The 14641-nt window shown below is 34.9% G+C and overlaps 1 protein-coding gene across 3 annotated transcripts in view; it reads left to right on the top strand.

Annotated features, from left to right (window-relative positions):
* The window catches only part of LOC111053151 (lachesin), a 269391-nt gene that overhangs the window by 210622 nt on the left and 44128 nt on the right, over positions 1 to 14641 (top strand). For all 3 annotated transcript variants that reach the window (XM_039420283.1, XM_039420286.1, XM_039420276.1), the window contains one exon: positions 5201 to 5359. In XM_039420283.1, coding sequence (XP_039276217.1) covers positions 5201 to 5359 — 159 coding nt within the window. The remainder of the gene's footprint in view (positions 1 to 5200; positions 5360 to 14641) is intronic.

The raw sequence follows: 14641 nt of genomic DNA, 5'->3' as shown, positions 1-14641 counted from the left end.
AGTAACTTCAAAATTTTTTTCACAATTGAAACAACTTAGATCTAAACAATTGCTTAGTAGCAAACCATTGTAATCAATGGTGAATAATAATGATAATTAAAAGAGAATATGATTGATGCTTGGTTCTTGACAGGGAAGATGAGAGAATATGAGGGAATATGAACAATGGACTAAGAATCATTACTTGATACAATCTGAACATAATAATGAGCCCACAATAGAACCAGGGTGCGGCAGCGATAAGTAAATGAAACTCTTTGTATGGATCAGAAAGATTGTATTCATTTTCTATAATGTAGACTCATAGAATTTTATTTCAATCAGTTTTCAATATCAAATCAGGTAGGTGACGTCCCCCATCCACCATACACTAAGTAAACCGATTCCTGGCCTTTGTCATGACTCCTGCCAGCATTGCATGTGTTATGTTGATAATTTCTTTCCTGAAACTGGTTTTTAAATCTTGTAGGGTCTTTGGAAGGTTCACATAAACAGGGGATTTCTGAAACGCCCATAGAAAAACTCACAAGGGTTCTAATCGGGAGATCGGGTTGGTCACCCCAAATCGCTCCTAATTGAGATGAGGCGTCCTGGAAAATATTCCCTCAATTGAAGTCTCGTTCCTACACAATTGCCATCATGTATGGGTGAAAATTGAGATCATCATGAAGAATTCTTCCCGCAGAACGATCGGAAAGTCCAAGAGCAGACACATGTTTGCCCGCAGAACGCTGTGGTGATCGCAACATTGAAACTCTCACTGCCTCAATGTTCTCAAGTGACCTAATGGACCAAAGGGACTCAAGTTCTTCGTCTTGTCGCACTTGCAGTTTGTCTGAACGTAGTAACAATTGTTTTCTGGGACAGTAGCCAAAGGGGCTAAATTAAAGGGATCTCGAAATGCGCGCTGGGTTGTGATCTCAGAACATCTGCTCAAAAAATAAGTCTCAACGGCAAATGCACGCTTCCCGTTGTTCCAAAGCATGATGGCGACTGAAAATTGTCGGGAAGAAAACTTTATAGTCTGACCTCTCCAACGAGACCAAATTTTCTCTACTATGACATCAGCTGACTGAATGACGTTCACTTTGAAAATAGCTATTTATGTATTAAGAGCGTAATGCTTCTTTATCGCTCGCACAAAACAGTTATCACGCAACGCAAAGCGGAGCATGATAATTTTGCAAGAGCGATAAAGAAGCATTACGCGCGAATTACATACAAAATTTTTTCTACAACTGCCCAAACCTGTTAAATTACTTATATCGGCGGAGTTACAATTACCGCCGTTTTAGATTAAGATCTGACTTTTTGGCGAGCTGCTTACAATCAGCTGATTAGGGAGCGAAAAGAAACTCTTCTGCGCATGCACGAATGATTTGGGAGCATAGAGTAAATCTACTGCGCATGCGCGGATGGTTGGCGAGCGAAAAAGTAGATTCTCCTTAGAAATAAGCTGTTTTATGAGGAGAATTGGGTGTGTAAATTCTTTCTTTACGCGCAATTGTAGAAAAAAGAATTTTTGCTGCCGCAATGTGCCGTGCTATGAATTTAGAAAGTTAATTTGGAATTTAGAATTTAGAAGCACACACAATATAACTTAATAAAAGGGATACTTGATAAACATACCTAGTGCTAGAGAACGGGAATCCAGAAATGACAAGAGAGACAACGAAATAGAGAAAAGGAGATATCAACTATATTGTCACCTCTTACAGTTAAATTCAACAATTAATAAAACAAAGAAGTTACATCATGAAAACCGAAAATAAAATTACTAAATTTAGAAAGTTATCTCTGATATAGATAATTCGGTAATAACCTACTCTGTATGCTCTACATTGAAAACGTTTTAGATTGAATCATAAGAAGCTTAAAGGACTCTAATTTCAAAAGAAGAATTGAAAATTATCATAGATATGTCTCAGAAGTTAATCATAAATAACAATAGATATTTTCAGAAAAGATCCACATAAAATTCTTAGAACATTAAATTTAGAATACACTTGGAAACTTTAAAACACTATCAAAACATTATCAAATATTAATGATCCCCAATAATAACTATTCTGTATCTTTATATCATGAAAGCTGCAAAGACAAACATTCCTCAAGTATCACATCACGGAATTCAACATAGGAAGACTATTCAAAAATTTGTGTTATCAAAACAAATTTAGAAAGGCTAGGGTCCTTGAAACTTCATTTGATCCTTTACAACTTTAAGATGAGAATTATTTTAAAACATTAATTTATCAATAAGGGACCTTTAAACATTTCGTATACTAATTCAACTTTAGTAACTTAGTAGATTAAAATATAAATTTAAAGAAAACTGAAATTCCCAGCTGGATCCTTACAGAGAAAATATGGCCTCACATTTCAATGTAAAGATACAACCGAAAATCTATTACTCAAACCAAAATTAATAAAATTAGTAATCTATCCAATCCCAATAATATCTCAAAATTACAATTTAACAAAAGTCTAATTCCGCACGTTTTACACCCTTCCCCTTTTTTGAAAGTCTATAATTATTAAAACCCATTCTGTCACATCCGGAGCTCCTGGGACGTTCGTTTAATTTGGAAAAAAGTTGTTACCTTATAGCTGTTTCTTCAAATTGAATCTAGGCTCGGTGATCGAGCTCTACACGTCCAGATGGACAGGAGACAGCATACCCCAAGCTTCTAGGACGGCCATCGATTCAGAGGCGTCTCAGCGGCTTAAAGACGTTCATGAACCCGTAAATTGATGGATTCGTACTTTGATGTTCCCGTACTTACACCGCTGTTAGAATAAAAAAAATAAACTAGGATAATACAAATTAACTCAACTTCAGTTATATAATAAAATCAACCTACTTTAGGTTATATAAAACTCAAATCAATACTTATTACTTTAAAACATAAATAGACATTACCTACTTCAATCTCTTGATTTTATAGAATAGAATTTATTTGTAATCAGGGTTATGCCCTATACACAAAGCGATGAGTACATAGTATTCCATAATAGGCCTACATAATTCACAAGTTGATTGAATTACTTTTCATAACAAGGTCTTTCGAGTATTGTTGTTAGTTTAGTCAGTTCTCTTACATAAATTACATATATAGTGTAATTTAAAAGAATAAATTACATGATAGGTGTTTCCTAAATAATCAAGAAAGCTTTTCATTAGAATCAAAAAGACAAATAAAATCTATAACAAAAATACTGATAGAACTCATAATAATATACTATAGACATCAGTCAATTTAGATTTAAACAACAGTAATTGAAATTTAGGTTAATAGCTTCCTCTTCAGAAATAATACAAGCCAAAAATATCTTAATTCCGTCTAATAAGTACTCTTTATTTCTACAAAACATATACCATTCATTTTCTTCCAACATTTATCAGTTTGAATATAAAAATACCATCTTCCATTCAAACCAAAAGGACTATTCTCAATTATTACACTTTAATTGCGGTACATTACAATAACTACTTTGATGGAAGCTTTCATCGATAATAATTTCCTTAATTATATTATAAATCTATGACGTACCTTTAGTAGCGGTTATAGGAGGAAAATCTCCATTGTGAGGTGACAATTTGATACTCTCTCTCTTCTTAATTAAAGCAACTACTGAGGCGGAAAAAACTAAAAATGCTACTGGAACAAAAGGTTCCAGAGCCAAATACTAAAAAGGCCTAAAGCTGGCATGAGAGCCATGATTAACACAAAGTTCTGATCAGACTACATTTAGTACTGCTTATGACAGAGGACAGACGCTGAGTGAATCCACTTCGCTTTTCTCGTCTTGCCGTGGACAGCTGTGTGATCGTCCATACTAGATAGACCTAACCAATGTTAACTGTGATTGGCAGTTACTATTTTCTAGAAAAATTTCCACCAATAGAAAGGAACGTTACAACTACAATTCAAGATACATTCTCCCACCAAGTGACAGCTATTTTTCCTTGACAGCTATAAATTCCTTGCCTTATAAGGTCGTGAACCAGACTGCTCCTCCAGGAAAATTGTTGATCTTCTCAGTACCACAACTTCTACACTCACACTTACAGAGTCGACACTACACAACGCAGAAAAGCAAGGGTCATGAACTAAGCTGATACTCCAGGAAAATTGTTGTTATTCTTAGGATCATAGCTTCCACGCACACACTTACAGAGTCAACACAACACAACGCAGAAAAGCAAAACAGCAAAATCCATTTTCACAACAGGCAAACTTCTCAGGCTAATTCGCATAATTCTCATCACTCACTATTGGAACAATGAATTGTTACAGCACCCGGTATATGACTATTTCATAACAGTAACCAAAGTCTCACCACCACAAAGAATAAAATTCATCTCAATGGCAAAATTTTTCAATTTTAAGGCTTACCAAAAGTATCAGCATCATACCAAGAGGAAATGCTTCATGATAAATGATCAAGATGTTTGCAAACTTGGAAACATAAATAAGATCACTGTGCATAAATAGCTTACTGTGATGTACTCATGTTTTGCTGCCTTGTAACGTACATTTCATTGTATCTCTGTTATGCTTAATCCGATTCTCATTTTTTTGGTGTTGAATTATTGTGAATTAAATTTTCTATAAAAATTTGTTCCTGGTAAAGTTTTCTATCTATCACCGTTCTCTCGCAATTTTGGATTGAAAGTTTAAAATGGCCGGCATTTTGAATTTACGAATTGGACAAAGTTGAATATTTTTCAAAACGAAGCGTTCCAGGAAAAAATATTATTCCTCATTTTCTCTTTATTTTGACCCATAGATCCTATTCCCGAAGTTTGGCACTTTAATTTTGGGACACTCTGTGTATTTGATATAGCCTAATCCTATTATTTCATAAGTTCTTATGAATTTTGAATGAATCACGAATCATACCTATATTCTATTAAGCTGGATTCGCACTTATTAGTTTCAGTATCTGTGTCCAGTTCGATGAAAATATTCTTCCCAATTGCACTTTTCATATCAACTCAGCCAGACTGCCAGACTGAGTTGGAAAAGTCTCTATTTAGATCTGTAGCAGTGACGGCACTGATACTCATAAGTGCGAATCCATATTATACGCTTTCGCATGTCAACTCTTTGTTGTGGTTTGTACAGTGCAACTTTTGAGTGCTATTCGAAGACTGTTTATGATGAGATTGATGATTAGCACGGTTTGTTTGCAGTTCCGCCAGACATACTGGACTACCCGACCAGCACAGACATGGTGGTTCGCGAGAACAGTAACGTCACCCTGCGGTGCGCCGCTTCCGGAACACCCAGTCCGAACATAGTCTGGCGTCGCGAGGCTGGCGAAACTATCCCTCTAGGAAATGGAGAAGAAGGTAAGATGCAATTTCCATTGTTTGTGAAATTTAAATCAAATAGAAAGAATCCGGATTGATTGCTACAGAATTTGCCGAGTTGACGCCTAGGTTACAAACAAGCGAATATAGTGCCAAAAATACTGAACTCTACACTCTAATGGATTAAATTACCTGGAATATTTCGTTGAATGGACTCCATGTTCGTGGAAAGGAATGAGTATTATCATAGCCACCTCAAATACAGGTATTAGAGGAGACTATGGAGCACAGCTACATACGTGGGTGAGCCTTATATAGTTCCGGGGCAGCGATTGATTTGAAGAGAAATATTCTATCACATAATATTATAATATACGCTCTTCCCAGCTTCCCTTATTTTGATTTTATCAAGAAGGAAGAATATTCAAATCTATAATAAGCACAGAGTAGCAGTGTACAAGACAATATGTTGATTGAGTGTTGCCCAAATACAGTAGCTCAAGCGATGCAATTGACATAACATTCCAAAATAATACAGTTATTGTGATTCAAGGAGTTAGCTCATAAAGTATCCTGTGTATAAGTTGACAAGAAATTGATTGTCATAAGTTTAACTCTAACTTGAATGCTTCCATTGAAAATAAATTATCACATGGAATGATGATGATTTTAAGTCATTGTGTGTTTTATTTATTTATTTATTGATACAATTATCACGAATCATATGAATATGATCAGGAAATAACAACAGGCATAGCCCAAAGCTATACTGTTCCAAGATTTTAATAACATAAATAATAACATGTCCATGAGAATAGGTTATGTTCTTACTGTGGGAGGTTAAAGTTCAATTTCTGTCCAAAAATATATGAGCTAAAAATTTTGAATTTAGAATGATCAAAACATTCATTCATTCATTTATTTGTTGATATAATTACAAATCATATGAATATGATCGGGATAGAACAACAGGCATAGCCCAAAACTATTCTGTTCCCAAATTTTGATAAATAATAAAATGTCCGAAAAAATAGGTTATGTTCATAGTGAGGAAAGTTGAAGTTCAAAGTTGTGTCCAAAAATATATATGAGCTAGAAATTTTGAATTAAGAATGATTAAAATACCAAATTATAGTCAAATATTTCACTTAATATCACCGCAATTTGAATAATTTAAGTTAATTCAGAAAATTTTGAAGCCAAAAAATATATACACAACTTTCCACTAGCACAGCGAATTATAGTCGAATATTGCACCTAATATCACCGCACATTGAATAAATGAAGCTATTTCACAAAATTTTGAAGCTAAAAATACAGAAAACTTTCAACTAAGCACAGCGGTTATATGTTATATGGACTAGATTGCATCAATAGTGTTCTCAATGATAATAGGGTACTGGTTTCAATTATTGAGAATTCCACGAGAAACTGTTTCCATTATGACAATCAATATTAAATCATTGATTCAAGATTGGTATGACGGTTTTTATGGAGACTTATCAATGTATGTTTTGAACTTTATTTGGGATTTAATCATCATCAATTTTTGGAGAAACTCACCAGATTGGCATTCATGCAAGTGCCAACCACAGTGGCCCTTTCAGAGTAGGAATTTTGGATATTTTATTCTTCGACTGACCTAGATTTCTTTTCAAGAAGACCGGAGATACCATTGAAACGATTGAGAAACGCGGAAATTTTTATTGTCCTAGAGCCAGAGACTTGATGGCACCACTCTATGACTAACGACAGAGGGATAGTAGTCCGTAGGGAATGTGGAGAAAGCCTGAGGAGGTCTCAACTTAGTAACTCATATTGATTCGATTCGAACGAACACCTTCACTGTGTGAAGATCTTTCCTCAAGATTTTCAAGGTAGGCTATTTCACTTGGCAAGTATTGTGAGACATGATAGTTTCATTCTTGTCTTTTTCAAGAAAGCTGTTCCATTCAAAAACATAATGAGTGACTTGTTTTTATTGGATTAGATTCAAGGCAGTTTCTCTTTTTTCTTATTCAATTATTCATTACCACCCAACTGTTACCAAATCTAAGGCTAGGGAGGATTGTGAATTTCTAGTGAATTGAGTGATAGAACATAACCTAATGGAAATATTTATATCAACATTTGGGAGAGTGACATTTCTCGGTTGAGCCTGTTGACCCTTTCCCAATTATTCATACGATTTGTTCACTATACAATGTGCAAAACAATTGAAATCCTTCAAATATTTGATTGTCACAATATATGGTGTTGGATCAATCTAATTCAGTTGATAAAATATAATAATTGACACTCGTTATGATTTAGTTGGACACTTATTAACCTAATTGAAATAACTATTCTTAAATCACGTGTCTCATGAGTTGAAGGGGAAAGGAATCATAATTTTTTTGTCAATTGTCATGAAATATTCAAACAGGACTTCTCTCTATTCTAATTGTGAAAGGCGTACGGGAACTTTGAACTCAAACATGGTAGAAAGGTCATAAAACATTTTTTCAAGTCGATTTTCTAAAAAGAGAAATAAGATACGTTTCCAAAGTAAAAGAGCAAACTCTCAAGAATTATCGAATCATTCTAACTTCTCCCAATAAAATTTCTTTTTCCCTCATGCTGGAGATGAAAGTTGAGATTTGGGAATATATAGCAAAATTTAGAAGAGGGAAATTGAATTTAGGCCGAGTTAATGGAGACTTCCGCTCAAGAGAGTTGAATATAAAATTATAATATAAGCAAGGTATGAATGAAGGTGTTGAGGATTTGGATATTATTCGTATAGTTTAATAGTCACCTTAATCGAAATTTATATCCACTATATAAATTGAATCTCATCTAATTTATGGCGACATAAGTGCGCCAGGCACAGATTCAAACTCGGTTATCTCTCTATTCTGGTGGATTATGCTAAGCCGTAATATCAGGCAGCAAGGTGCTCTCCCCCCCCATCCCTCAACGGCCTCTTGGGCGTTGATTACACTCCAACTTTATATGCGAATTATATTTGGGCTTACTCCGGGTTATATTTATGCCGAAGACTTTTGGAGGATATTTGCTTACTCCTGCTCAGGTATAGGATGAACATTTCAGCGTAGATAATTATCTCTAGAATCAGAAGCTCTCAATCATAGCTTATCAAAAATAGTCTCAATCATTCAATATTATTGTCTCCATTATCTATTGCACAATCAGATGAATATATTTGAGTAATTCTCATTAGATTCTAAATCATAGTTTTCAAAGTTAATTTCACTGTACTTGGGGATGTGCAGGGGGATCAGAGGCAGTCATTATACGAAGAAATTGGCCTCTTTAATTTCAACTTGACGAATACAGTCAATTACAATAATATTTTTATCAATCGCTATTGACCTGAAATTGACGATATATGAATGGAGAAAATATTCTCCGATCATATTCGTATTCGAATAATTATGATATACTATAATTAATATTTATTATATCAATCATTATAATAATTATATTGTATACGTAAGATTTTTGTCTGCCTTTGAAAATTGCTGCTGAATTGATATGAAGCATTGTGCTGTCCTTCTGGCCCTACCCAGCACTATGTTAGCAATAAGTCAGTTGGAAAATGCTTGAATCATTAATTCAAATTAAACATTATTCTGTTCATTTATAAGGCTAGTTGAAATTTAAATAATGAATTTCTTCGTTATACAAGGAGTTATCTCCTAGATACAATTTCCCTAGATGAGAGGAAGCCTCTCACTTCAACTGCTCTAAAAATTGATATGTTTCCCAAGTCTGTAAGTTTAGGACTTGAAGCTGCCACCTACGTTTGTAACTAGCGTACCATATTTTAGCGTGCAAAAGTTGCAGTCGAGAGAGCAGAGCAGATAAGGTTGAGCGACGATAATCTAAGAGAGATGGGTCGCGCGCGGAGCCCGGAGGATCGCTTCCCGGGGGATGGACGTGACAGGCCGGCCTAAAATATTCAGGGAGACCACAACGGCTTTGCCGGCCTCGTGGTCACCATGCCGGCTCCGTCGACTTCCTAAATAAAATATGTTTTTTTAAAGGTCCGCGCGGAGATTATGTGCGGCGTAGAGGAAGCCGGCTGCCGTGATATATAAACTCTCGGCTTCCTGTGCGGATAAAAGCTCTGGACAGAAGCAGGAAGTCCGACAGCATATTAATAACCCGGGCGCGGTCTCTGGGATTACCGTCGGGGGGAATTGCACCGCGCACTGCTGTGCTCTGCTCTGCTCTGGCTTACTGTACCTCCTCGCAGTCACCGCTTCATTTTCATAAGCCCGAATTATTTACACCCTCTTTAATTGGCTTCCAGCTCAATCGCCCTCGCCGTGCGCGTAATGACAGTAATCACAAACGGCCGGCTAGGCTAGCCACTCCGACGACCCATGGCCACCGCTCTTAAATTGCTTCCACTCTCACCGACTCTTTTGTGTGTGCTGTGCTGTGCTGTGTGCTCACTGCCCGCCGCAAAATGAACTGTTGTTAACTTCTCTCTCAATTCAACTAACGCTCAGCGAAAGGGTTGAGATTGATTGTATTGGAATATTAGTCATCGTGCTGGTGTGGACTTCATGCGTGACTGCGTAGATTTGTTGGTGAAGCAAACAAACAATCTATCATTCTTCAAATAATCGGATGCTTCAATAATAGAGGCTGAATAATAATTTACCTAGCTTGACAATGAAGCCAATTATTGAGTTAACTCTATTGAAAAATAATTGTATACATTACTAAATAATGATGTAAAAGAAAAATGCTATAACGGAGAATTTTCTAGATAGAATCATCACATTGCTATTCAAATCTTTCCAATAATATTTAATGACGGACTCCCGAATAAGGTGGTTTATTAAAATAATAACTTGGAAAAAACCAAGAAAGTAGTCTCAGTTTCTATTCCATGATTGATCTGTAATCTAAAAAACATTGTTTAACAGCGAGAACAATAAATTAGACTATTATGGTTACTTCAGCGATTAAATTTATAATGATGAATTGGTGATTTTGAAAACTACAAGTATATTTCTTCCGTTTTTAACGACACTACACTTCAATTTTTGAATATTAGTCATTAAAACTAGTACTAGATAGTACTAGATATAGACTAATACTTGATATCAAAACTAGTACACATGTTTACTAGTTTTAATAACTAGTAATATTCAAAAAATCGACTGTAGTGTCGTTAAAAATAGTTCAAAACGGATTATTACTTGCATTTCGTAATGGATAGTGGAATAGACGAAAAAAAACTTGCACCAAATATGCTACCCTACCGTGGGTGAATGACCTCTCCAACATTCAGTTCCAGGGTGGTCATTAATTTCCAAGCTTTCTCCTCAATTTAGAATACCTATAATATTTCTCAGTAGACCTATTTAGTGTTTCCAGGTAGTATGAACAAGAATAGAATAGAATAAAATAGAATGACTGCCTTTATTTTATACCGGGAGAACGAAGTTAGGGCGCAGTCAGCCCTCTCTTACCCTTAACCCTCCAATACAATACTAAATTATAATTTAACAAGCAATACCCAGTAAAAAAAAACTATATTTTAAATGAAAAAAGTAAAAAAAGATGATTATAATAATAATAAGTAGAATAAACTTAAAAGTTTAAATTCTCAAAATGTAAAATAATAGAGATCTGTTGGGAAATAAATACAACATTCACGACGGATCGAAGGAGAAAAAGAGCAATATGGCTACAAACCTTATAAGGAAGATGAGAAAATAAGGAAATTAATAAATACTTCTAGCATGAAATTAATTTTGAGAGATAGAAAGAGTATTTTTTATATCGGTCTTTGGAGTTCACTTTTAAAGTTGAACTTGATTCTCTTAAAATTACTCTAAAGAAATTAATTTTGAGACTGAATAAATGAATGTATCAAAACTATGAAGATTATGAAAGCATGAAAAGAATGATCTCTCTCACACACACACACACACGCAATGATGCACCCCCCGCTAAGACCAGCCGCCCCCACCGCCCCTGATCCGCCGGAAGACAGCTGCGCCGAACCGACGATGACCCTCAATGCGCTTCAATTCAGCCGGCAATGAATACCACAATCCACAAGCTGTCACAAGAAAGGACTTGTTGAACATGACTGTCCTGTGAGTTGGGACAGCCAGCAGATGGGAACCAAGCCGTGTACCACCCCGACCGATATCACTCAAATATTGAAAATCCTCTGCAATATACTTAGGTGTTTCAATTTTTAATGTCTTATGCAGAAAAATAACAGCATGGAGCGCCCTACAATCATGCAGTCTCATGAGATTAAGTCTGTCAAATTATTCAGTCACATGGTCATCACGTCTGAGGTTGAAGATGAAGCGTACACAGTAATGGTGGGCACGCTGCATCCTCTGAAAAAATTGAACATGGATGAGGATCAGAAAGGACAGGCCCATTGTTAGAACGTGATGCATGAATGCATTATTGTGAATAGGTAGTTTTAATGGCATGCGGTATATGTTTCGTAAAATGATGAACAGCACTTTTCATGCATGGTTCTTCCAACCAGGGATTTTATAAAGTCATGTCTGTGGTAATAATTGAGGATTTCGTCGACCATGTGACTAAACTAAAATTTTCAGAGGTCACTCACATAAATTTCAATTGTAATTCCAAAAGCTTCTGTAATTAAATAAATGATCAAATATCATAGGTAATGTAAATAATGATCACTAAAAATTGTATTTTAATACCACATTATTATCATTACTCATGAGTATTGGGTAGGCTGTTTTTTATTCTTGTAGTGCACTACAGATAATTATGTAAAAAAACGATGATTAATTTAGGCTACAATGTCTTAATTCAATTCAAAAAGTTATTTATTTCACAAGTCTTACAAGCAATCACAGTGGTAGCCTATAAAATAATAATACACTTTACAATAAAAATAAGACAATGTTAGCACCACAGAAATGACAGCGATATACAAATATAATATTAAGAAATATTTACTCTCGCAGAGGCATTACTGCCTGTGTGCGAGAATGAGTCTAAGGTAGGAATAGGCATATATAAATATTTCGCAGTACTTGCACAGATCGGTTATGCTTGTTGACATTTCAATAATAGTGACACTAAACCCCCCTCCCCCTGAGAATGAAACTAAATTTCTCCCCCCTATCCCTATGCCACCCCCTAGAAACCCAGGAAACCCCTTCCCGCCCCCCATAAGTGACGTTCTCCCCCACCAAACCCAACAAACAGACGAAGAAACAGATCACCCACAAAGGCGTGAAAACGCCAACACACACACACACACACACACACACACACACACACACACCTCAAGAAGAGAGAATCAGTAATCAATAATGATTAAAATTTGTAATAGTGACCGGTGATAGAATGTGTAAAGACTTATGATTTTATTAGTTTTTTAGCTCATTTGAATCCAGTCCTAGAATCTAAACTCTGAAGTAATCAATCTTTCACAACTCTCGCCTCTACCGATACCCCGAATCCACCTTTTAATTGCTATTTTGAATGCAGATATTTTATAGTTAATGAAGTCTGTTACAGCTATAGGTAAGTTTTTTAACAGAACATGGGCTATGTAGTATGAATTAGTAGTGAAGATGGTTTTATTCACCCTTGGCATTTGGATATTGTTATGAATTACTCTCCTTGTTGTATAATTATGAGTGATGGTATTAAATATGTCATAATAGTTTTTGAATATGTATGTTGCCAAAGTTCTAATGTATAATTGCCTGACATCAAGCACCTCCATCTCCGCGAAAATCGCCTCAGTCGAGTAGTCCCAACGCCTTCCAAGTCCAGCCTTTAGAATCAGTTTTTGTGTAATGAATAGAGGATTCAAAATAGATCTGAATCCTCCTCCATAAGCTAGGATCCCTCCTTCAATAATTGATTGAACAAATGCGTAATAAATTGTTAGGATTTCGTTCTTGTTCGAATATTCTCTAAGTTTCCTAAAAACAAAAATCATTTTTCTATAATGTAACCTCATGTGAAAGTATATTTATTTGAATTTGATTCGATGTATTTATTCTTATTTTTGTATTGTTTGTTTTGTATTTATTCATATTATTGATCTTATAAAAATGTTAATTGAATATGAGAGAGAGTAGAGAAAAAATCCAATTATTGTATGTCATGTTCATAAATCAGTTGAATAGCTGAGAGGCAGGGAAGATAACTTTTATATTGATGGGCTTCATTTCCTATTCAAGTACAAATTCTTGATTGCTCATTCCTCTGGAAGTAAACTGCGAGTAATAAATAAAGTTTGAAAGTAGAGTTCCCAATATTGTACAATACTGGAAAGATAAATATTGGCAAGTAGTGGTGGTAGTCACAGATTCCTTATGAAGAGGAACCCCAGGAATATGATCGACAGGTCGACACATTAGGCTATAAAATGGAGGATGGAGAACGTCCCAAGCTGAGTCTTGAAGAATCGGTGATTGAAAGGTGTCTTGTCGTGTGTTGAGGTATTCTCTGGGATTAGCAGACAGCAGCAGTATCAGATATCATTATTTATAAGAGAGTGATGTGATCGAGCTAGTAAGTCATATCCACAATTTTATTTTCAACACATTCACATTATACTAGAGCTTCAATTTTGATTTGTGACTCCACTAGCCAAAACTATAGCAACTTATTTCCAGTGTCCTTTTTCAAAAGTGGGGTTTAAATAATAATCATACATTCCAGAGGAAAAGTTTTTTAATTAATTATTTCGATTCCAAATTATTTAAAGTTTTTGAATTTTAGTTTTGAATATTTCTTTTAATAGATTTTAATTAATTTTTTTCACAATATTTTAGTAATTTTTGAGATTTTATCGTATTTATTCAAATTCATCAATTGATTACAATTTTGATTGAATTTAATTTTTAAGCTCTTCTCATATTTCATTTTATTTTATTGGTGAGGCTTCTCAGCATTATTTCGATTTCATTTCATTCAGTTTATATTGATGTCTCAATATAGTTCAGCAATAACGGATTGATTTTTGTTTTATTCAACAAATCCTGAATTCTCGACCCACAGTAAGAGTTTTAGGCTAATTTTTTTGTATTTTATAATTTCACTTGTGTTTATCCAAAAACTTGCTCTTCAAGTAAAGTAACTTGAAATTTGAAAAAATGATAAAATTAAAGTAATTAATTAAATTCAATGGATAATTTGGGCGCCACCCAGTCTTTATTCCCTAGTCAAAAAGACTGGGTGGCGCTCAACTTATGTATTGAATTTAATTAATTACTTTGATTTTATCATTTTTTCAAATTTCAAGTTACTTTACTTAAAGAGCAAGTTGGCAAG

This window comes from Nilaparvata lugens, chromosome 1, assembly GCF_014356525.2.
Source record: "Nilaparvata lugens isolate BPH chromosome 1, ASM1435652v1, whole genome shotgun sequence".
Classification (NCBI taxonomy): domain Eukaryota; kingdom Metazoa; phylum Arthropoda; class Insecta; order Hemiptera; family Delphacidae; genus Nilaparvata; species Nilaparvata lugens.
The sequence above is the reverse complement of the archived record's forward strand: the minus strand, read 5'-3'. Positions and strand labels throughout refer to the sequence as shown.